Source organism: Leptonotus elevatus, chromosome 11 (assembly GCF_054856555.1).
Source record: "Leptonotus elevatus isolate MCC_2025b chromosome 11, RoL_Lele_1.0, whole genome shotgun sequence".
In the NCBI taxonomy this organism is placed as follows: Eukaryota; Metazoa; Chordata; class Actinopteri; order Syngnathiformes; family Syngnathidae; genus Leptonotus; species Leptonotus elevatus.
In genome coordinates this window covers 4,113,977-4,139,439 of record NC_141249.1, presented here as the reverse complement: position 1 = coordinate 4,139,439, position 25,463 = coordinate 4,113,977, and the positions used below count along the sequence as shown (strand labels likewise).

Genomic DNA, 25,463 nt, shown 5'->3' with positions numbered 1-25,463 from the left:
AGGAAAGAAAGGAAACAAGGAAGGAATACATTTGATCGGAAAAAAATAAATGGAAGAAACACTAGTCAGAATAGTATATTCAGAGCAAGCTAGCATTCGGGAATTAGCCATATTAGCATGACTGACATATTACTGATGGAAGCTGTGGCTGTGAACATTTGCTGAAGGATTTCAACTTTATACAAGCTGCAATACATTTAACATTGAAATTCAGTGTGACAAGTGTTTCAACAATAATGTGAAAGTAAGCATATGCCGGCAAACCGTCATGATTTTTGTGGCAGGTGCCAAAAAGTTTGTAATGTACATTGCTGCCACCTACTGTTTTATGTCATATATTGCTGAAGTCGGGCAGTACAGTAGACACAGTTGTTCACAAAATCATTGAAGGGGACTTGGTCAAAACATTCAAATGAGAGCTACGGAGTGGGGGGACGGGACAGGGCAGTACATATGTCCCCATATGTATGATGTGAATCTTTGCAGTAGACAGTAAAAAATTGTGGCTCTTAGCCTCTGACTTGTTGGCCACCATGTTCTGGAGAGTGCTCATTCTGGGGACCCCCTCATTCTGTTGGGGGACTTCAATGCTCACATAGGAAAAGACAGTGAGACCTGGCCGGACATGATTGGGAGGCCAACCATCGTTATTCATAATAAATGGACAAATTCAGATTGATAAAGAACAATGTGTATTATTTAGTGTCTTCTCGTGGTGAACTAATAATTCATTCATTTAAAAGAACACTATTAATTCAAAAAATCCCCCCAAAAATATGTTCTATCACATCAACATACATTTTTTTATATAATCGTAGGTCTAGTAATCGCTAATTATATTGCATAGGTCGCGCCTTTCTGCTACGGATACCTGAAGGACAAAAACTTCGTAAATGTAGTTAGCCTCTGCCGCTTAGGATACTTGTCTCCCTTTGCTTTGCTCTCTCTAGCTTTTGCTAGATTATCCTGCTAGCTGCTTTGTTAGCTGGAGCGCCAGCTAGCTTGTGCTAGCCGCTCTTGTTAGCTTCTCTAGTAAGTTCTTGCTCGCCACTCCCACTCACTGGGCAGTCCCTCTGAGGCACCGTAGTGCGTATGTTTAAAAATCGCTGCATTCTATTAGTTCACTACTAGATGGGAATAAATAATACACACTGTCTATTTTAAAAATCTATATTTTTGGTCATTCCACACGTGTGGGTGTCATTTTTATGATTTTTTGACCAATCTAAAACGTTGAAAAGGGCTTGCTCTCTTTGATGATGCAATGCAAATGCTGTTTTGGAGGTCTACCGAAAAGTGAAGATTTCTGAGGTACAAGGTTTTGGCCATATACAAAAGTAATCGCTGTAATTCTAGGTATCTATGACTGTCCATTTATAAACATATAAACTGTGTGTATGATTTGTGAACAATTTATAAGAATGTTTAATTATTTGGAAAACACTACCATCAAAAATAGTTCATTAAGATTAGGCAAGACAAGGCGAGGTAACTTTATTTTATATAGCACATTTCACAAACGATGTGCTTCACATGATTTAAAGTACAGCATTCAAAAGCATGTATAAACAAAAGAAATACGTTTAAAGGTCATGTAGCAAAGTTTTAGGCAGAACCAACCATGGAATGAATATACAACCCCGATTAGATTCAACATAAAGAAGTGGAAGGTTATTAGTACACCAAATAGTCAATAGTCAAAAGTTACTCACTCTAATTCCCTCTTGTCCCTGCTCTCCCTCATCTCCCGGAGGCCCAACATCACCCTATGGAGAAGGAACACAAACTTAAGTGTGTGCAGGCAGGCTTGTCTATCTACACTGAACATTGTGTTAGACTCAATAAGGCTACAACTAAATTAGTGTAGGTACAAATTGCAAGAAAACGTTTTTCCAGATTGCTGGAAGGTGCTACAGGATGAAAATCAAAATATTTTCTATGCTGCAGAGGTCCTTGTAATAACATTGTGAAGTTATACAGACCTTTAAGCCTTGGTCTCCCACAGCACCTTGTTCTCCCTCTACACCAGACCCACCCTGAGGGAACCGAGAAGCACAGGCATTAAAAATCAAAGTCAACAAATAATGAATCAATGGAAGAATATTCTAAGAAAACTACATCAGGTCCTGGTTCTCCATCAGGTCCTGCCTCTCCAGGAGGTCCTCTGGCTCCCTACAAGAGAATAAACATGATAAAATATCTTGAATTGAGGAGCGTCATTGATTTACTTTTTACGTAAACCTGGAATACATCAGCTGAACAGACATAATACACAAGTTTAACAGGCAACGGCCAAACAAACACAGTCACGATCACATCTGTGCAAAAGAGGAACCTGATAACATCGACAGAAGCAAGATGAGACTCATAACTAATACCTCCTCTTGCGCTATGGAAACCTCACACCCTAACAAATATTTGATTGTTTGACATTCTTGATTTCCCCGAGGGCTCGGCTGACTTCCAGGAATATTAAAAGACTTAAGCACAGTTCCAAGAGGGGAGGCCTAAGGTATGAGGTTTGGAGGTGGGAGAAATGCAAAGTATAAAACAAAGACAAACAAACAAAAAAAAGGCTGTTGTTTTCCACTCAAGCAGTTCCAACGCTGCTAATAAGCCACAGGAAACAACATGCGCAAGCGGCGACTACTGTTGCACAGCAACACAAAGCGTTATTATAGTTTCCAGATGCCTTTCACAATTAGTGGTAATATAAAGAAGGCATACTGTACTTACAGCCTCACCGTGGGGTCCCCTCTCCCCTGTACTTCCTGGAATACCCGCTTTACCCTGGAGACACACACAGCATCAATCAAGCTAACGAAACCACACCATTCATCATAAAGTCAATGTAAAAGCAGTTTCAACCAAGGCCTGCATAGATGCATTTGAAAATGTTATTAATGCAAAAAATAAACAGAACAGGGAAAATGTCAGGCATCCAGATAAAACAGGATGTTTTTCAATCACTAGATGGTGCTGTCGAGCCAGGGACAATGGAACTGTTGGTCCATATCAGTATTTACCGTTTTCATATTCATGGATATGACATTTGAACATTTTGTTGTCATAAAAAAGCATGATCAATGTTTGCTTCTTTCTCTTTTTAAATGTTGAAATTAAAAACATGAACAGTTTTTATATGCTGTATACAAACTCATTCATTACATGCTCTATGTAACAATGCCCAAAAATATCTTTACAATAGCCTTTTTATTTGACCATTTATGACTAAAACATCCTCTAATTAGTAGATTAACACTTTAGCTGTTCACAATGGGTAGCCTACTCCTGCAAGCCTCTGGCCAATAGTTTTTTAGCCTGGATTCGGGTTCGAAATTTCCGCCCTCTGTCTGCACATTGTCTACGTGCAGAAGGGAGTGTGCAGTTTCCTTTTTCGGCCACAGGTGACAGTAGCAATTCAAAATTCAATTTTCTGCATTCAGCCGCTTTAAACCTGAATAAGTTAAAACTACCAAATACTTACATTCATAGAGATAATGATGCTCTTAAATGACATAATCTCATAATTAATCATCTTATCGTAGTTTGCAATGGTAAACACATTTCAAACCCATTTTGCACAGCCATGCAAAAGCACAGCTACACAATTTGAAGTAGGTCTAATGATTACATTTACTGAGGATTTTCACGGTTTAAAGGTAGACTTATTGATAATTCCTGATTAGGTACACATGATTAGAGGGGAAGTCAACCCCAAATTTTTCTTTCTAATATTTTGTATGCAGCCGCACTAGTACAGTATTATGATTAATATTGTATTTGTGGAATATAAATAAAACAATAGAATCCTCTGGTATTTATCCATCATAAGGGGCGGCCATTTTGCCACTTGCTGTTGACTGAAAATTACATTACAGTTGATCAGGGCTCAGGTAACAACCAATCACGGCTCAGCTTCAGAAAACAGGTGAGGCGTGATGCCATTTTCTGTCGACAGCAAGTGGCAAAATGTCTGCCCCCTGTGATGGATGAAAATGGGTGGATTTTGATGCTTTACTCATATTCTACAAACAGAATATTAATCAGCATGTCGTATTTAGACTAGTGGGGACATATACAACATATTATTGTAAAGAAAATTCTTGGGTTGACTTTCCCATTAAGCTTCCAGAGAGATGATCTGTCCTGCATTTATCCAATTCATGACATTACAAGAAGAGTAGATCACCTTAACTAATTGCTATATGCATTGAATTGCCTTTGAAACAAGGTAAAATACAGAAACAATGGACAGAATCATCGTGTCCTTCTGACTATGTAGAATAGATCATAAGTCAGTAGAGATCCAGACGTCACGTGACGTATTTCTCTGAACACGCCCTCCCGTGGCAGGAAAGTACAGCATTAATGGACAACAATGGCGTGGAGGGCTAAAACTAGCGTTTATCCGTCAACTTTCCGCCCAAGAGCATTGACAGTCACTTTGATGAAAAGGACATGAAATACATGCTTGAGGTGGACAGGTTAGATTGCCGATGAAGTGTCAGGAGGGTTTTTTTTTCAACTCATCGACGTTGCTAGTGGAATTCCCCCTCTTACACCAGTGAGTGCTTTTAAATCGATCACACAAAGTTTGTATGATTTACGATTTATTTCCCCTTTATGTGTAGTCAAAATGCCAACAAAGTTAGCAGTGTTATTTAGGTACGTTAGCAACTTAGAAGCTTTTACTTGGGCCACGGCCGCCGTCATTTATGCCGTAAAATGTCTTCTTTTTGGTGTTGGTCAGTTATGGCGGCCGTGGCTCAGGGTGTAGAGACGGTCGTTCAGTAACCAGAAGGTCGGCTGTTCGATCCTTGCTCTCCCCAAATCATGTGTCATTGTGTCCTTGGCCAAGGCACTTCACACACATTGCCTCCAGTGCTACTCACACTGGTGTATGGAAGGTGTGAATTTTTGCTGGTGGTCGGCGGGGCCGTAGGCGCACACTGGCAGCTACGCTTCCGTCAGCCACCACAGTGTGAATGTGTGAGCGCACAAATAATGCAACCATTGTGAAGCGTCTTTGAGTATCTGATTAGATAGAAAAGCGCTATATAAAACAGACGCATTCAACTGTGTAATATCTATTAAACCGTAGCAGCACAATCGAATCCTCCATTAGCTATGCATTGATTTGATTTTTGGAGACTACTCAATCCTTTTTTTTTTGCCTTTTCTCGTTGTGGCAGCTGGTCCACAACAACTGTCAATCATTGTTAAAGAGTGGCATTGACCATTTACTCAAAGTGGCAGACGTGTTTTCTATGCTGCCAAAATGGCTGCACTAACGCCCATTTTGGGACGCGTGACGTCAACGTCCGGATCTCTATGGACACATTTCGTCTTTAAAATGCAATCAAAAAAACACACACATGCGAGCGCGCTCACACACATTTTAGTACAACTCAGCAAATACTGAATAAAATAAATGTTTCTCACAGGCTTCCCAGGGAGGCCTCTGTCTCCTGGAACGCCAATTTTGCCCTACAGAAAGAGAAACAAGTATTTGATGAGATCTGGCATATTGTAAAGAAATGTTGAAAGTGTAGTTGCAAGTTGCACCAATTCACACAAATCATGATCCTTGACTAAATATATAAATCAGCCATTTATTTGAATTGTTTCAAAGAATAGGTCATCTGCCATCCATCGATTTTCTTAACCGCTTGTCCTCACAAGGGTCGCGCGGGGCACTGGAGCCTATACCAGCTGGCTTCGGGCAGTAGGCGGGGTATACCCTGAACTGGTTGAATAGGTCATCTTATGAGTGAGTAATCATTGTGGGTAGGCTACATACAAGAAAATCCCATTTTATTTGAATTTTTAATTGCATTTTCATAATAGTGGCTCTGCTGATGATACTAAACACCCCTTGCATGACTATAGACCGTTATTAGTTGCTATTAGGGGTGTGAATTGCCTAGTACCTGGCGATTCGATTCATATCACGATTCATAGGTCACGATTCGATTCGATTCATCCCGATGAGAATCTATCAATTGATTATTGCGATTTTTGTTGTTGTATAAATTTAGAAAATACTAATCAGTAAACTTGTACATGTACACTGTAAAATTTGTGTGAAAATGTATTTATTTATCTGAAATTCAGGCTTATAACTGAGCCACTGCATTTAATAAACAGGTTGCAGTCTGTTTCATGTTTGAACAGCACTGAAATAAAATATTAAGGCTTAATGTTCCATTAATATAACATTCTTCAATGCTTTAATGTGTGAATCCTAACCCTAAGAAAGATGTTTTGTTGAATATTCCCATAAAAAATCGATTCGGCCGCATATCGAATCGATTCGAGAATTGCGCGCTGTAATATCGCGATATATTGCCGAATAGATTTTTTCTAACACCCGTAGTTGCTATAATTCTTAGTTGCATTTGGATGTACAGTACAATAACATGTCGTGAATAACAGAGTTAAGTTAACAGGCAACAAAAACGATTGAAGTCTCACTTGGCTTTTACATAGGCCTATAATACTGAGCTGGGCAAACATTTGGAACAATCTAGTAACATTTGCCGGATGTGAATATGCATCTTCAAAGGACACATGCTTGTTAACCATGATGCACAATGATGCTTTTCTTCTTCTTCTTTTATGACAATCATTAGTCTTGGCTTTAGATCACAGGTGTCTAACTTAAGGCCTGCAGGACAGATACAGATTTTAAATGACCTTCTAAAACTTTCCGCAATGTGTTCTTGACTTCTGTTCAAAACAAATACCATCATTAAAATTATAATAATCAAATACATGGTCAATCATATTACATATGTATGGGGCAGGAATTCTAACTGCCTCACGCTCTAGCCATATATCTAGTCCATAAGGAAACACAATGCTGTTCAGCTTCTAACAGACATCATGACTAATTAAAAAAATATATATTTTAACGGATATCCCAATTCTTTCATTGCAATAAAAATGACAAATATTTGTTGTAGTTTTCGGCAGTCTGGATGACTTGAGGCTCCATGCTGCCTCTCACAGGTCAGTCTTAGTACTATGGCAAACATTTGGTTTGGGGGAGGTGCATCACACTGGAGGTATGTGTTGTTCATCCCACCAACACAACACTCAAGGAGCAGTGAGCACACACTTGCCGTTTTTTTTTTTATCATTATGCATGGGGTCTCTTACATTTTATAGAATGATAAAGGTGTTCAAAATATTTATCGGTATTAGTACAACCATATTCAGGAAACTGCAAATAACAACAAATCAAGTTTACTTACTATAAAACCAGTTTCTCCTTTTACACCAATATCACCAATTTCCCCCTGAAAGAAGAAAATGTCAATATGAATAAATAAAAAAAAAATCAATGACACAATGAAAATAAATAATGTTCCATTTTCAGCTTATTTATCATTTCTCATTTGTATGGGGACAGATTTTGCTATAGTGTGTGTTTACCTTGGTGCCCTCGGGGCCTGGTTCTCCCAGTGGGCCATCAGGACCTCGGGGCCCCTGAGGGTGAAACAATGTCGCGAATCAACGAATGTACATTTTGCATTAAACTATCAAATTCAAGTTCTAATGATGATGCAACTGCATGGAAGGTCCCACAAACATTACTAGAATTTGACCGCCTCACAGGAAAATCAACAGATAAAAATCAATTTTTTTTTATCCAGTTCAGGAACCCCTAAAAGCAGATGTTTTTATCCTGTTTGCTTATCTTTTATACTTCTTTCTTCAGAGGATCTGCTTCAATTTAGTGATGCCTAAATTCCAATATTCTCACAAGTCAGGAAAGAAAATGCTTGTATTCTGCTTATTTATTACAATTCTGGTAATTGGTATTACATCAGGTCATACGTTTTAATAAATGATTTGCTAACATCCTGCTGAATATCATCCATTTGTTCAGGACAACATTATTTGTGGTCCCTAACTAACTTAACTAACATAATAACATACTTTAAATAATATGGCTAGCTCAAACAAACAGTAAATTAAAATGCTGTTCAACAGTGACTTATGAGGAAAAAAACAATCACCCCTATATAATTACTTGATGGTGTAGAGACAATTCATTGTCATAGTTAATGCCAAAGTGACAGTAAGTATGATTTAGTCTCATATTGTATCGTAACTGCATGTACCACATAACCCTTAATATAACATCATAACATCCCAGTGAAGACGCAAACAAATGAACACATGGAAATTGTGTCTAGTTGTTGGAGACATTCTAGTCAACAAACCATCACAATCTAACAAACTCAGCTGTGACTGATCTTCATTGCTTGCACATGGGTGGTCTTGGTCGGGTATGTGGTGCATTGCAAGGAACAAACCGTATACGATAACAAGATTAAAAAATAAATAATAGTACATGCTCTATTCCCAAGAAAGAGCTCGGACTCAATCAAGAGATTTGCTTTTAGGCAGTAGAGGTAAAGTTCAATGTGACTGATCTTTAAAATGAGAAAGAAGCTAATTTGTAAATGCTATGGGTAACTCATATTTGTAATATGTACAGGAAATCCCAATTACAATGAAAACGTTTGTTTTTTTGGGTGGCAATATTCTCTCATTTTGGGCGGTTACTATGGAGGACCAAAACTGCCAAAATTAAAAAATAAATAAATGACTAAATAAATACAACAAATGCAACAACAGAGCCCAACCCTAGACACGCTTATTTGAATAACGTTGACCTGATAGAGCGTCTGCAGCATGAAATAAATAAATGTGGGAGCAGGGCGTTTTTATTTGATATTTAATAATATTTCTCTCTATATAGGAGGCGCTAGAGAGCAGCACATGGAGTAGACGTGTTTCCAGACGCTCCTCCGTGCCATTCATTAATTTAACTGTCTCTTAATGTTGACGTCAAACCTCAACCTCAGTTAAGAGAGTGCCATTAATCTATGCAACTGCATACAATAAAGTCATGCCTAAAAAAGCCAAAGAATATCCCGACTACGAGTGCTCACAATGCTAGCGATAGCATTATCACAGGCCAGACTTCGTGTGTGGAAATGGACAATCTGCCGATGTGGGAAAAAGTCTCGGATACGATCCTCAACCATGTCAATGAAAGGTTTGACAAGCTGGATTTGACACTTCAAGCAATGCATAAATCCCAACAAGAATTACTTGTAAAAGTAATTCAGGCAATTTCTTCTTAAAAGTTCCTTAAAAATGTTGACGCAGATAAAAAAAAAAAACATTGGTTTCCCAAAGGTTTCAATCTATGCTCCATTAACAAAAAAAACCCACATGTTTAAACCTGGGTTGATGGACAGTGTTTTTGAGGATTGGAGAGAGAGAGGACTTAACACTATAAGTGATGTACTGTATATTGCAACAATAAATGTTCTTCTTTTTCTGAACTTCAAGAAAGATACCATCTTCCTCATTCACATTTTTTTTCGCTACCTCAAAATGAGGCATTTTGTGCAGGATCATATTCCAGAATTCATAACCAAACCATCATGCAGCGTTTATGATGTTTTACTTTTACAGCCACAGTCGAAACATTTGATCCCTCGCTTTATTAGTGTTTTTAAAACACCGGTGGATACCAGTTATCTTAGGAAAGCCTGGGCTGTAGATCTAGGTGTTGATGTTTGAGAAGAATTATGGAAGGAGGGACTGGTTAGCATACAAACATGTTCTGTTAACTCCAGGTACAGACTAATTCAATTCAAAGTTCTACATAGGATTCATTACTCTAAAACCATACTAAGTAAAATTTTTCAATCTGTGTCTCCTTTGTGTGATAGGTGTGGTACTGCTGAAGGCTCACTTGCACATTTGTTTTGGCTTTGCCCTGTACTGAAAATTTTTTGGTCTGAAATATGTAAATGGTTTTCTAAACAATGTAAAATAGTGATTCAGCCGGATTGTAAACTGACAATATTTGGTTGTTCTGACTTGACCAAGACCCTCCCCTTTCACCAAAAGCAGGTTCTCAAGATCGGTATGGTTGTAGCAAGAAATTAATATTACTAAATTGGAAAACTCCATAAGCCCCATGCTTCAATAGATGGCTAAATGAAATGACACAGTATGTAAGGCTGGAGAGGATTCATTTTGATAAAAATAATTTAAGAGATAAATTTGTAAAAGTGTGGGAACCCTTTTTGACCCTACTCGATTGCTAGTCACTAGTGTTATAAGCTCTGCCGCTGTCCGTATAAATTTATCTACATTTAAATGTTTTCGCATTGTGTTTAAATCTTTGAATATGATGACAATCCACCAGTTTTTAAAAAAAATGCTTTTTGCTTTCATTCTGTGTTAGTTTTTTTGTTTGTTTGTTAGTTGTTTTTTCTTCTTCTTCTACCATTTGTTCTATTGCATGAGAGAAATATCTTAAAATTGTATTTTTTATTTTTTATATGTATTTATTTTTGTATTTATTTCAACATTTATTTTTACATTTACTTTTATTTTTTGAATGTCCTTTTTTATTTTATTTTTTACTTATTTTTGCTTTTATTCATTTATTTAGGGATATATATATTGATTTTTTTCCATTTATATTATTTTTTTATTTAATTTTTTAATTATATTTTTATATCCATTTTTATTTTCACTTTCATTCATTTATTTATTTAGTCATTTATTTATTTTTAATGTTGGCAGTTTTGGTCCTCCATAGGTTAGCACATCCACCTCAGTGCAGAGATCGTGGGTTCGGATCCGGGCTTATGCCTTCCTATGTGGAGTTTGCATGTTCTCCCCAATACTGCGTGGGATCTTTCGGTTCCTCCCACATTCCAAAAACATTCAGTTAATTGAAAGACTCTAAATAGTGTGGTGTGTGAATGTGAGATTGAATGGTTGTTTGTCTACGTGTTCCCTGTGATTGGCTGGTGACCAGTTCTGGGTGTACCCCGCCTACTTCCCAAAAACAGCTGGGATAGGCTCCAGCATGCCCGCAACCCCAGTGAAGATAAGCAGTAGAGACAATGGATGGACCCCCCCCTCCCCTCCCACCTTTTAACAAAGGATAAGGATTGAGCTCTGCTGTGAACTGCAAAAATCTACATTTGTAATTGCCTAGAGGTGCCACAAGATGGTGGCAAAACACTTATTTCCATTTAGATAATGTATTGGCTCCACTAAATGGAGATCCTCTCCTCACTTCAACATCATTCCTTGGCTCAAAGATGTGACAAAATTGTGTCAAAGAAGTACTGTTATAGTAAACATGACTTTGGCCTACACCAAATAGGTGAGTTTTTCAGAAAATAAGTACCCCCCGCAAAAAAAAAGAGCAAATAGGCGAATTAACCAATGATAAACGGCAAATGGGTTTACTGCATTCCAATGAGTTCCTTTAGTTCTTACCCTACGACCCTTTGTACCGACGCTGCCGGGACTCCCTGTCTGCCCCTGTAGACCCTGTGAGAGAAAAAATACAAAGCACTGATTATTGGAAAGTTCAGAAATTAACACATCAAGTTAAAATGAGGTTAACAAAACATATGATGAATAATAATACCATGTACTAATTCCTCAGTTTGTCAAAGCAGTGTATGAAAAACTAAGCAGATTGACCCAAATGATGGTATATAAAATGCAATATTCAATATTCAATATTTAGCAGCAGTTAATGAGAACTTTGTTGGAGATTTTGGTCCACAGTACTTGACAATGTTGCTTGAGGTCTGGAACTATTTTGTTTCTGCACAGAATTTCATACATGTTTCGTTCTGGGCTTTGACACGGCCATCGCAACTCCCTGTTGCAAGAGCTATATTAGATTAAAAATGTGACTATGACATGCACATGCTCCAATACTGCAAAACAGATTGGTTTTCCTTTCACCTCTATTTGATACTTGATACACTGTGTTTAACTGAAATAATGTGTTCAGTTTTTGACAATCACCACTTTCGGCTATTTGAATGATTTTGTTGCTGTGATTTGTTAAGATGCAAGTTTGCACACATAATTATAAAAAAAAAAAATTGGAGCACACTTGGTACCAGGAAACAGCTACTGTATACCTTCGAGTTTCAGAGAGCTTTCTCTTTCAAAACTGTAAATGATGGATAATTTATTGTTTAATTGAAATGAACAGTAGAACGATTTGCGTATTTGATAATTTTCTCAAGGAGGAAACATGTATTAAAACCATTTTACTTCCATCAATGCTGTTCATATGAGCCTATTCTTTTAACTCATTTGCTCCCCAAAATGTATAAATACGTTCTAGTTTAAATATCATCATGCTCCCAAAGACGTATTAATACGTTTTTAAATGCTATAACATACAGAAGGCTTTGATACAGCCTCTGAACCAAAGAAAATCAATGAAACATTGGTAGTTATTACAAAAACAGCCAGCAGGTGGCAGCAGAGTATAAGAAATCAACCAGGGCCATGTTGCAAAAAGCTCTTTCCCCCACAGTTTTAAACAGATTTGTGAATTACGATGTAACCTAGCTATATTCTAATGCTAATTGCTGCAAAACGCAAACAGATAGAAATATACTTTTTTTCCTGATGAAAGAAGAGACTCATCTTTCTTTTGGTAGGTTCCATTGTTTATAGCAATAGAACACAATATTCTGTGGGCCTTGCAAAATCAGTCAAAATCCAGTAAAACAGCCGGGAGCGAAGGGGGTTGCTTCAGTGAAAACGGCTGGGAGGGAATGAGTTAATGGTTTATAATTGATATTAGTGTGGGTTAAAGAAAAATGGATACCAATTATAAAATTACCCTTTAAATTTGTAAACTGTAAAGTTCCTTCAACAAGTTTAAGTTTTCCAATTTGTATTTTAAGTATTGTTCTTGTTAACGTAAAAATTATTGTGAGTATGATCCACTCCAATTGGTTAACAAAAACAAATGAAATAAGGGAATGAATGTACTGATTCACACACATACATATTATGATTACTAGAATAAGACAAAAAGAATAAACGGCGAAAATGAAGGTATGCCACTTACAGGTGTACCTTGCATGCCGATGTCCCCAGGACTTCCAGGCAACCCTGGATATCCCTATAGCAATGAAACACAACAAACAGTATTGAAAGGTCTTACATATCTTATAATACATCCAACTTATGAAACCATATGTGATTTTAGTACACATGAAGTGATGACAATATCATTTCTGGCTGACCTGTCATTCAGACTGGCAGCCCAAATCCGATTTTTAGCCCATCCATATTGAATGTGGATGGCTCTTTTGTAGTCTGAACAGTCACAAAGCACATGAAATTCGATTTTTGCGGGACAAATTGAAACCACATGCGGAAGGTAGTTTCATATCCAATTTGGACAGGATGCATCGTAGTCTGATCAGCTCGAAACACTCAGAACTGATTTGACTGTCATGATGTCACTCTACGCGTGCATAACTAATGCGCCCGCGCTGTCAATATCCAATCGGTTCGCTGCTCGGCTGTTTCCTTGCATGCTCGGCAGTTAATCGCCTTGACGGCTCCACTGCCCTGTCGGCTCCTGTCATGCTCAACCGGTAATACAGTGACAGTTTACGTTACCTGCGCTGAAGCCGGTCTTGCTACCCCATCAGATCTTCACATGCGCAACCGGAAATAGCGAAATAGTAGGTCATAGCCATAGATATATGGTCGTTAAAAATAATAATAAATAAAGAAAATAAAGAAAAATAAAAGAAAACCGCTTAATGCGCTTGCGAGGAACGGGAAATACGGAGCGGTAAACAGCGTCACATGACGCCAAACATTACACCCGCTGGACGCCGCCTCCGTTTGACGTCGTTGCTACAGCAACCTGTCAGATTGGTCAATAATGTGGCTCAGTCTGAACAGGGCCAGATTGGATTTGGACACTTGCTAAAAACAGTCTGGACAGACAATCAGCCCTAAAAATCTGATTTGAGGAGGAATCAGATTTGCCTGCAGTCTGAACGCGGCCATAGTGATTCAGTCATATTTATTAAATTTTATAAATTTGGGTTGAGTTTGTGTACAGTTACACATGGAAACAAGAGGAAGGCAGTCTCCAAGTGCCCACTTCACATTGTTGATCTGTGATCGCCCTGGCCAACTTTATACCATCTGCCTAGTGGGCTATGTTCTGTTCACACCCAAAACTGTTCAAAACCCTTACCAGGTTTGCCATCTCCCCAGTAAGGAGAGTAGCTATTGGCTGTCCTTAAAGTCGCTAAGTGACGTCGTTGCCTAATTTGCATAATTGGCAATTTGCATTTAATAACAATAGACGCTGTAGGAGAGAGCAATAACTTCATGGGAGTAAAAAAAAAACACACCGTAAAGAAAACCAGAACAAGTGGCTAGATTTGTTGCTAGTCGCTTTTGACAAAAAAGTCACCAAGAGGCTTTGGAAAGTCGCGAGATTTAGCGAGAAAGCCGATAAGTTAGCAACACTGCACCCTAAAAAGAAAATACCAAAGCAAAGGAAAGCCGACCCATAGATCATGCTTTACGTCAGACTTGCGCAGGCCACAAATATAGAGCACACGGACTCTATTTTCATGGCCGCCGTAAATCCTGCATGGCATGTGGTGTATCCCTGTGTGGGTGAGTTTGACCCAGACAAGCACAGGCCAGCAGACTTCAATCATCACCAATCAAACTGTCTCCTTTCATTCCCTTTAACTAATTGTATCCCAAAAACGTATAAAAACGTTCTATTTTAAATATTGCTGCCCTCTTCCCTGATCACCCCCCCCACACACACACACACACACATAGATGGATGATTTAAACAATATCATATAATAATTTAGAGTGTTTGATGTCCGCTGTTAACATATTTAGGATATTTAAAAAAAAGTCTGACATCCACCACACATGTCCGCAGCTCAGGATCTGTGCCTGGGCCCTTCACCAAAATCAATATTAGACAAGCTCCACCAGTATTTAGATGTAGTTTAAACAGGAGTAAGTTTAGACCGATTTTCTGCCACCAAATTGTCATTTGCGGGACGTCCTCACACATCTCCAAAGACACATCCTTGCTGGAATGCTTAGCTTGGAGGAGAACGGTCTACCAAATTGGTAAATATGCATGGTGAGCCTTGCGCTGATATGAAAATCAGGATACGCCGACATTTGCACCACAGCACAGATGGACTACCTAGGTAAGTAGATCTCATAATGTGAATTACGGTGAGAAGTAAATGTAAAACATTATAAAATTACATTTGAGTAAATTTACATACCCTTGGGGTATGTAAATTTATGAGCACACTGTATGGTGAGAAAAAGTCTTAATGTCCATCAAATTTAAAATACTGTGTCAATTATTTTGATATTTTCAGAAGATGAACTTGACATAAGTAGAGATGTGCATGTGAATTTTGGTGACAATTCATAGCATTTTTGTGTTATTAAGCGACGTTTAACTTTTTTACTTTTAAAGTGTTTATAATTTTTCATACTCCAAGGGTATGTAAACTTTCAAGCACAACTGTAACAAATGTTTTTAAAATGAAAATTAAATCACATGACAAAATGCTTCTGCACTGAAATCGGGTGTTAATGATGGTGGCATAGTTCAATTAATTCACATTTACCTGCCCCTACACATTTTATCTTACAAAAATATTATAACATATCCTTACATAAGAAGCAAAGCTCACACTCAGACTAAAACACATACACAAGTCATGTTTCAATCATTTGGCAAGTCATTCAGCCAGCAGATTAGTCATTCCCACTAGCAGCCAGCAATTGCGATCAGGCAGCCTTGCATCCAACTAGGTCAGGACTGGTGCCCAGATCCTCAAAGATGAAGTCAACTATGGGTCCTGGGCCGTGAGCAATGCAGGGATGCTACTCTCTGCAGAATGAGATTCACTGGTCTAAAGCAGGACGATTTTTCAATGATTTTTCCACATAGTAATTATTTTTGCATTTTGGTCATGAAGAAAAATTGCAGGTGAATAAATTGTGCCATTAGATACGCAACTAAGCAACATAGACCACTGTGACAAAGGCTTAGAACAAAGCATTGTACACAAAATTCAAAACTGTACATTTTATTATTACAATGGAGGCCGCCGAGTAGTAGCAATTTGATCATTGGTTTCATATTTAAATTATGGAGGTGCAAATTATTAACTCTCAAACAAACATAAGTGAAGACAAAATTATAGATTCATACTCACTCGTGGTCCTTTTTCTCCTGCTGGACCCGTTGAACCTGTGGGGCCACGGTTACCCTAGGAAAAAAAAAACAACAACAATAATAAAACAGGTAAAAAAAAAAAAAAGGTAAATAAATAAAAATTAAAAAAACACACAAATGAAACTTATAAAGAAACCTATTTACATTATTTGTCAACAAAGAGCCATGAAAGCATGTACTTTGAAACATTTGCTGACACCCTTGTGAATGAGGTGATCAAAACGCTAAATAAGCAGCAAGCATCTACCCCTTGAATTTTTTTGTGTCCAAAAAATTATGAAGTGATTAAATCACCAGGTGTCACGGAAATAAATATATGCATATTGCATAACGTAAAAGGAATTTTCACGATGTCAAGGTATGATTGGCACTGACAGACGGAACAAGGGGGAAGTTTTATGCTCAAGAAAAATCAACTGACAAGAGAGCAGCTTCAGAACATGTTTTGACACATGAGTACTTCTGAATCAAAAGGAGGGGGGAGATGTTTTACAATGAATACAGAGAGTTTGAAAAAGAAAATCAATAATGCATATATATTTTTCTAATCAGCAAGTGTTAAAAGTGTGCTTGAACTTTTTTCTTTATCGGGGCAAAGTAATTTTGGAGAGAAAAATATTCATTTCAATCCTGTCACATTACCTCTACCATAACCTTAAAATCAAAGTGCAATGAGAGGGGGGCAATAATTGTGTTACACCCATGACAATATTGTTTTTGATGTGGGTGTGACAGTGTTGACTGTTTATCTAAGGCATGTCTTCATAGACCTCTGGGGCCTCAATTTATGTCTGCTTAACACGGCCTTAATTACAAGGGTCTGCAACTGACAAGCAAACTACCGATGATGACTGATAGCATAATGATAGCTAAAAACACCCCTTACCTTTTCACCAGGACCTCCGATCATGCCAGCGATCCCTACGAGGCCTACAAGACCCTGAAGAGAGAGAAAACATTTTTCAAAGGCACTGAGAGAATGTAGGCTATGCTAATGTAAGAGTCTGATTTTCCCTCATCTAAGAGTTACTTCCCAACCTGTTATGACACTTGGAATGCAAGAGGTCATAGATTGCAATGCAATGCTGCTGGCTAAAGGATAAAGCTGTGATTTGACCCATAAAGTGTGAAGTATTCAACTCAAATAAATTTTTAAATCTGACTAAGCTCATTTTGATGTCATTAATGTGTCAATGAATTAAACATAAGAACATCACCTAGCAAAAACGAAGTAAAATGATGACAGAATATACTCACACTGTAACCTGTTTATGTACAGATCAAGGACAATTAGAAGAAGAATAAAGCAATAATGCAGTGAGACTAATGCTCTCCTAATGAGTTAATAATATTTATTTACATATAAAGTGGTACCTCAGAGTTTGAACATAATTCGTTCAAAGTCCGAATCGTTCAACCTCCGAAACACTTTTTCCAATAGGAAATAACGTAAATGCAATTAATCCGTTCCCAAACTCCAAAAACAGACAATTCTATTTTAATTTCTATTTGTTTGTTTTTTACATTTACAGTACAGTATTTAAACAATAAAAAATACCTTACCTTTTTTGTTGTGGTGTGATGGCATCAGTGGATGATAAATGCTATGTTAATGCCAGCTTTAGTTCAGTGCTGAGTTGGTGTATTTTACATTGGGCATATTATTAGACTAAGCGGTTCTTCCGTGCGTTGTTTAACGTCAGGCACGTTGTTGAACAGCTAAGGGGGGTCCTCGTGCCAGTATTTACAGAAGTAGTCACGGTAGTTACAACGGCGCGATAATCTCCTTCCTAATGCCACTGTGGTTCGTAGCACTGTATGTTTTTCTTTGCTGCCACTGGCACTGTTGTCTTACTTTGGGCCCATGGCAAAGAAAATTGCCGTGGAAAAATCTAAATGCACTCGCGAGTATGGAGCACCTCCGGGAGTATTCACGATCTGACTGGAAATGAGCAGTGCATCGTCTCTACCGCAACGTGAGCATTCGGCATTGCTCGGCTTCACTCGGCTACCCGTTTTCAAGGTATGTTCGGCTTAGCTTGCTTTGCTTGGGTGTTCAAACTCCGAAAATGAGTTTAAACTCTGAGGCATTTTTTACTCTTTACATTTTATTTTTTGGTTGAAGTCCGAATTGTACGAGTTCTGAGACGTTCAAACTGCGAGGTTCCACTGTACATGGTTGCTGACAATGTTGCGTCCAGTAAGTAAAAGTCCTTTGCCACTAGTGTTAAATTTCTCAGTTTTAGTCCAGTTTCAATCACGCTTGTTGGTTTTTATCAGTAAGTGACCCTCATCCCAATTTTATTTAGTCAACTTTTAGTCAACAATAAGTCTAGCATTTTAGTCTTTATTTTAGTCCAGGAAAACATAATTGTATTTGTCTAGTTTTAGTCAAAAACTGTCAAAGTTTTAGTCTAGTTTTAGTCACGACATTTCAGATCTAAAAGTATTTCACATAAAATGTTCTCTCATCATTTTGATGAAAAACAAGTGGTTACTATGGCTCCATGCTATGAGCTAGTAAATTAGCCAGCATTAGTTAGCTGTTGGATTAACATTATTGTTGGAAAATTATAGGCGTTGGATTAATGTTACATTATAACTATGATTTACTTCTTTTTTTTTTACCTTTCACCGTGAATCCACCTCCTGTCTGTTCCATATGTTTGTGCATGTTGCACTCATTAGCTGCAGATTTGAAAAGGGGTGTGTCACTATGTGTCACATGACAGTGTCAAAGTGACAGATTAGAAGAGACAGGATTTTACAAAATCAAATAATTTTCATCTCGTTTATGTTCATGAACTAAAATGTCCATAAATTTTAGTCCAGTTTTTATCAAGTGAAGTACATTTTCGTCTCGTCTTCATTCCTTGACGGAAATGCATACGGATTTAGCCGTTGAAAAATGTGTGTTGACCAAATTATTTTTGTTTAGTTTTCGTTGATGAAATTAACATTATTTGGCACAAGGAAAGATAGAAGAAACATGAAATTGTGTTTTGATTGTTTCTATATTTCCCACTGCATACACCTGTTGATTCATAAAGGCAAACACTTGCAACGTTTTCCTAGCCAACTGCTTTTTGTCAATGGGCTGTAATTGAGATTAGAAAATAAAGTTTTTTTCCCCCCAAAACATTTGACTCAAAACCAGATATTTGGGATTTACAGATAATTACCACGGAGAAAATAAATGAGGTTTCCCATCCTTTAATCAGTTTTCCACATCTTATCTGGTACTAGTGTACAGCAGCTAGGCAAATATCGGCATGGCCTTTCTCTCCCAGTGAAGACAATTACAAAGCAAAATGAACAACATAATCCAAGCAGACCATCAATAGACATATGAGGAAGAGGTAAAGGCCTCCGATTATTGCCAATGGGAGTGGAAGGCATAATAGACTAGACATAAAATTGACCAAATGGGTTTAAGAGTGAGGTGACAACATGGAAAATGAGCCACACAGTAATTCTTATGGTTACCGCAAATAAATACTACTTTGAAAAAAAGTGTTTTGGGACTCCAGCTAATGTACTGTAAACATGCAAGAAGAGCTTAACCACTTCCAGATCACATCTGAGAGTTGGACTGTGGTTTCAACCAGTGCCGGTCTCTTCATAAGATAATTTTATGCTGCAAATAACACAATGGGTCGTATTTTGGTAGACAATCTAGTTGACCATGTTTGGGAATATGGCAGACTGCGCTGCGCCTCACTGGGCGTTACACGCCCCCAGCGCACCTGACAATTTGGTGAGGAAAATTCTGACCAGTTGAAAGCAGGTCTAAGTTGTGTTGCAGGTGCTCCAACGCTCCCACGACGGTACAAGTGTCCCCTTTTACCAGCATTGGTCAAGGAAAATACCAAAACAAAGAAAATTCCACCAATGCACATAGTTAAACTGTCCTTTCTGCTAGACTTGTGCTGGGCACGGAAATTCCACATATTTCACAGAATATAAAATTTACACTTCTTATCTATCCAGACAGATACAATGATACATTGAACTCATAGACAAGGATCAACATGCTACTATAGCACAGACAGCACAGAGCCAACCCCCTAAGACTATCAAAACATCCTATTTCCAGGGATGGGGAATCCAGGTCCATAAAGTAAAAACCCTGAAACAGTTTATGTTTAGCCATAGGTGCTTCTACTCAACAGGTAGAGACGATCTTGTTAACCTGCTAGTTGAGTAGAAGCACCTGTGCCTCAAGCCACACTGTGGCAGGAATTTTTACTTTATGGACCTGGATTCCCCAACCCTGTGGATTTCTTGACTTATGACTCCCCTGATGTAGCCCACAAGCTCACTACTGTCCAAGCACACAGACCAATGTGGTCATAATATGCTTTTTTCTCATTCGGAGTGCCAATATGAATGCATTATACAGTATTTTTCGGACTATAAGTAACTCTGGAATATACGTGGCACCAGTCAAACAAATACATTATGGATAAGCAAAAACAACAACAACACATTTTTGAGAGAAATGTATTTGACAAAAACCAAGATCAAGAACAGTAGCCCTCATACTCGTTCCTAAAATGGCTTTTTTCCTAATCGTGGGTGCATTCGTCACTGTTTCACTCTGATTCACCGAGTGTTGTTCAAATGTGCCGTTCAATTATTCAGAATGCCCCAGAAAAGGAGTGCCGGCGCCCAGTACGTCAGGCAGTACAGTTAGAAACTGTTTAAGCACAAGCTGCTGATTTGTTTATAACAGGCTGTGTTCAGTAATTAATTAACCCCATGTTGATGGCAGCAAACAAGTTCTGGTTGGATTCGAAACTTCCACTTCTAACAACAGAAAGGTTATTGATTTTAGTTTACATTATTTGTAGAGCTGTCAAACGATTACATTTTTATATCCGATTAATCATATCTTGGAATTTTGATTAATCCCGATTATTGCTTAATTAAAAAGGCTTTTTATCAACATTTTTTGCCCGCCAAATTTAAAGAGCGCCTGTTATGTGTTAATTCCTTCAACATTTAATGTTGTGAGGACATCTTCAACATTTTTTTGATCCACTGCACATACTCATCCTCCGCTTCTTCTAATCAGTTTATTACTTGAATAATTTAAAATGGGAAAAAATGACCTGATATTCTGAATGTCATACACAAACATTTATTAAATGCTTTACTTTAATGCATGTAGTTGTGTTTGCTCAAACACAACCTGTGCTACCTTTAATGTAACTATCCGCTGTCAGCTAAAGGATCATCTGCGGTCAAAATGAATAGTGTGATTAATCTGCGTTAATACATGATTAATGTGAATTTTTTTTGTGACAAATTAATTAGTAAACACTTTAACTTTGACATATTTAATTATTTGTGGCCAAGAGATAGAGTCCTGGTTGGTTCTGGCACCTTTTGCTGCTGTAAATAGTAAATCCTTGTCACGGCAGAAGCCGCATGTTAAACCAGCAATACGTCACACATTAGTTGCCATGACTATTTCTTCTTCTTTCTCTGTTTCTTCTTCTGCTTTCTTTTGGTGGTTGATAAATGATTTTGGTGTATTACATGACTACAGGGAATTCGCAAAAAGTGTTTCCATTACACCTTCGCGAAATACTTCTATTTCGACACGTCTCAAAAACCACCTCATGATAGCGTACATTTCTTTTTGCGATATTTGATTGATAGTTTTTTCAAAAATCGTGTGTTTCCATTACCAGCTTGCTTTTGCGCAACTTGCCTTTTGCGCAAAACTGAGGGTAATGGAAACGCACCTTGTGACTATCGCGTGCAGTGCTTACACTAAGAAGAGTTCTATGTGAAGGTTGGGTAAACCGTTGCACGTTTGTTTGACCCGGTGACGGAGCCAACCTGGCAAAGCATTATGGGTTATGTAGTTGATTACATTCAATAGCTATTATTGTGCATCAGCTTTGTTGTACTAAAAAATAGATGTTATTTGAAATCAAATGTACCAACAAAGAACATACATTTTAACAATAAATAACAAAATGTATACAGTGCATGTATTTGTATAATGATACATGTAATATTAGCATTATATCATTGTGATATTATTTTTATTAGTTTTGTTCCAGGTTTATAACCTGTGGTCTTATGTTCAATAAACAAACAAAGACAAACACGAGCCATATCAATGTGTGTTGTCCTGCTGAGCCTTTTCGGAGGGCTAAAATAAATATATCCGAACACTGGGGCTAACGTGTCTGCTTGCACTGTTGTTCGAGCTCAAAAAGTTAATTTTTTATTTTTATTTTATGATTTGAAGATGCCAGCATTTCCACACAATTTTATGTTTTAGTCTGTCTGATGTCAGTTTTTAAAAATAAACCAGACTTCATGTTTAAGCAGTTGAGTACTTGAGTATTCATTTCAACGAATACTTTTTTACTTGTATTTGAGTGATTTTTTTAATGACTACTTTTTACTTTTACTTAAGTAATATTATTTTGAAGTAACGCTACTCTTACTTGAGTAAAAATTTTGGCTACTCTACCCACTTTTGCTGACCGTATATATGTAAATGTTGAATGATTGTCTTTTTCTGTGATTGGTGACTAATCGTCTACCTTTTGCAAGAAAGTAATTGTACTGCCTAATAAAGTGGCTGTCTAGTGCAGTTATCTTCACCAAGGAGATTACTACTACTGTATGTTTTCATCAGTTTGACATGATTGAGAAGACACTTGCATGGACAACTTTTGTGGAAAAAAATAGTATATTTAGTCCTGAAATGGATAAAATTGCAAATAGCAAGAAATTCCAGTTTATGTTCATGAACTGTTCTGTCCAATTATCGTATTGCTTTACCTTCAGTGGTCAAATGAATGTGATCTAAAGCTAAACTTATACAGTAGCATAACGGTGCATTTCGCTTGGTAAGAAGCAGCTGCCGAAGACAAGAAACAGACCCCTAAGATGTAGGCAAATAGTTTAAGATCCATTTGCCATTCCCAAACTAAGCTAAAACGACTGGCAGCCATAAAGTGTTACTAATGTAACACTATCTAAAGGATTTGCCTGCTGAATGCAAGTAAGAAAAACAGCAATGGATTTAGAAGCAGAGTGTCTTAGAAGCGATCCAGCTTCAAGGCTTTCTAAAAATTGACCGCAAATCCCTTAATTAGGACAAAAAGTGGGACAATCTGGAACCCTGTATCATTTACCAGTAGAAGATGCTTTTAAGGAGTTTCTGTATGACAGAATGTATAAGATGTGAGCTTGATTCAAAGGTGTATTTCACTCATTGCCAAAGTTTATAACCATTAACCTTTGCAACCTGTTTCTCTTGCACATACGTTATACGTGCAAAGTGAGTTGCTGACAGGAAAATGAAAGCAGAGAAGTTGACATTAACTAGATTTCAGTGCACACCTGCTTTAAGAAGTTTACCTTTTTATGTTCGTTCTTGGTTACAGGAAGGGAGACAAATAATTGAATAGTGCAGCTAATAAAAAAAAAAAACTCCAATTAAATTTCCCTTGAAGCATTTTATGGAACACTTTGCCAAAGGTATGTGCCTTTGCTTAACCTACAACAGTCAATAACGGTCTATCTCTGGTCTTATGCATCCACTTTATTTGTAAAGTGACGTAAAGGCATCATCCGAGCCTCCATGTGTTTAGAGCTTCAAAGTGTTCTCTCTTCTGTAACCACTTAATCCTTTTCATATGTGCACTCCAGCAACTAAGTTCATCTTGGTGGGCTTGGTTGCCTACAATGTGCAGAACACTAATATTAACATTAAGGGGCCTCCTGGAAGACAGAATGTACACTGAAAATTAGGAAAAGTTGTCTCTACCATATAAATTAAAAGTAGCCTACTTGCAATGGCTGATTTTATTTACAAATACAAAGTATATTAGGATTGCATGGGGACGGCATGTGGCCATCCGCCCCACATACAGTATGTATGGCACTGAAAATGTTTTGGCAACGGTGACCAAAACAAGCAAAGTGAGGTAGTGTCAGAGAGTTCCTCATTGTGGCATATAACTCTACGTGGTATTCTGCCAAATACGGTACGTAAAAGAACCATGGATTCATATTTCTTTTGTTTGACATTAATATGCTCTAGTGTTAGACATCACACAATTACCATTTAACAAAGGCTGTGGCATTTTCAAGTTGAAAGCGCATACTTTAAACATTAGCTCCACGTGACAGAGTTGATGAAAATCTACAACAGGATAAGAGTTAATTACAATCAGTCCTATAGTGAAAAAGCAACTCACTTGTGGTCCGATTTTTCCAACATTTCCAACGTCCCCTTTCTCTCCCTGGAAGAAGAAAACATTAAACAGCATACTGATTAGCTTCCTGCAATTAGAATTTTTTTTTGGAGCGCAACCATCCTGCCTGCTATTAGCTCAAGCTCAAGTCTGAAAGTGCTTTTTTCCCAACTCAGCGACGCTGCTACGTGGAATTACCTCCTCTCTTACACCGGTGAGTGCTTTCAAATCTGATCATACAAAGGCTTTACAAGTTTGTACAATCTGGATTTATTTCCCCTGTATGTGTAGTCAGTGCAGTGTTTTTTAGGTACGTTCGCAACTTAGCAGCTAAGGGTCGCCGAGGAGGGCTAAAGCTGGCGTTTATCCGTCAACTTTCCGCCCAACAGCATTGACAGTCACTATGACGAAAAGGACATATTATTCATGCGTGAGGTGGACACGGAGGTAGGTACGTTATCAACTTAGCAGCTACTAATTGGGCCGCGGTCTACGTCATTTGTGCCATAAAAAGTCTTTGTTATGGTGTTGGTCAGTTATTAAATTCAACCGTGTAATATCTATTAAACCGTAGCAGCACAAATGAACAGAACTGATTATTTCCCCCACATTTTGCATGTAGTAACAGTTAGCATGTGCTCATTCAGCCACCATGTACAAAGTGCAACATTGGCTACGCATTGGTTCCTCTTTTGGTAGCCTGGAGCATGCTCGATACTTTTTTTGCCTCTTCTCGTTGTGGCAGGTGGTCCACAACAGCTGTCAATCAGTGTGGCGCCATTTACTCAACGTGGCAGAGGCGTTTTCTATGCTGCCAAAATGGCTGCGCTAACACCCATTTTGGGATCTCTACTGGTGACTACTCAAGAGTTGACTACTCGTACACTAGTATTGAACATCCATAATCAATACCTTGAAATAAGACCCGATATGATACCTGGTATCGGTACATGCCCATCCCTATTGAAGAGCATAGGGACTACCCTGATATACAATTCATATACAAATCCCCCCAAATGTAAAAAATATATTTTTAACCTTTTTTTTTCCTTTTTGCGGGAGCCAACACCCATTTATGGTGGAAAATGCTCATT

General features: G+C 37.9%; 1 protein-coding gene across 2 annotated transcripts in view; it reads right to left on the bottom strand.

Annotated features, from left to right (window-relative positions):
- col24a1 (collagen type XXIV alpha 1) overlaps window positions 1-25,463 on the bottom strand; it is a 120,932-nt gene that overhangs the window by 32,156 nt on the left and 63,313 nt on the right. For both annotated transcript variants that reach the window (XM_086089053.1, XM_086089054.1), the window contains exons 24-35: window positions 24,373-24,417; window positions 17,025-17,078; window positions 16,119-16,172; window positions 12,944-12,997; window positions 11,335-11,388; window positions 7,441-7,494; window positions 7,260-7,304; window positions 5,446-5,490; window positions 2,737-2,790; window positions 2,119-2,172; window positions 1,983-2,036; window positions 1,713-1,766 (exon numbers count right to left, since the gene is read on the bottom strand). In XM_086089053.1, coding sequence (XP_085945179.1) covers window positions 1,713-1,766; window positions 1,983-2,036; window positions 2,119-2,172; window positions 2,737-2,790; window positions 5,446-5,490; window positions 7,260-7,304; window positions 7,441-7,494; window positions 11,335-11,388; window positions 12,944-12,997; window positions 16,119-16,172; window positions 17,025-17,078; window positions 24,373-24,417 — 621 coding nt within the window. The remainder of the gene's footprint in view (window positions 1-1,712; window positions 1,767-1,982; window positions 2,037-2,118; window positions 2,173-2,736; window positions 2,791-5,445; window positions 5,491-7,259; window positions 7,305-7,440; window positions 7,495-11,334; window positions 11,389-12,943; window positions 12,998-16,118; window positions 16,173-17,024; window positions 17,079-24,372; window positions 24,418-25,463) is intronic.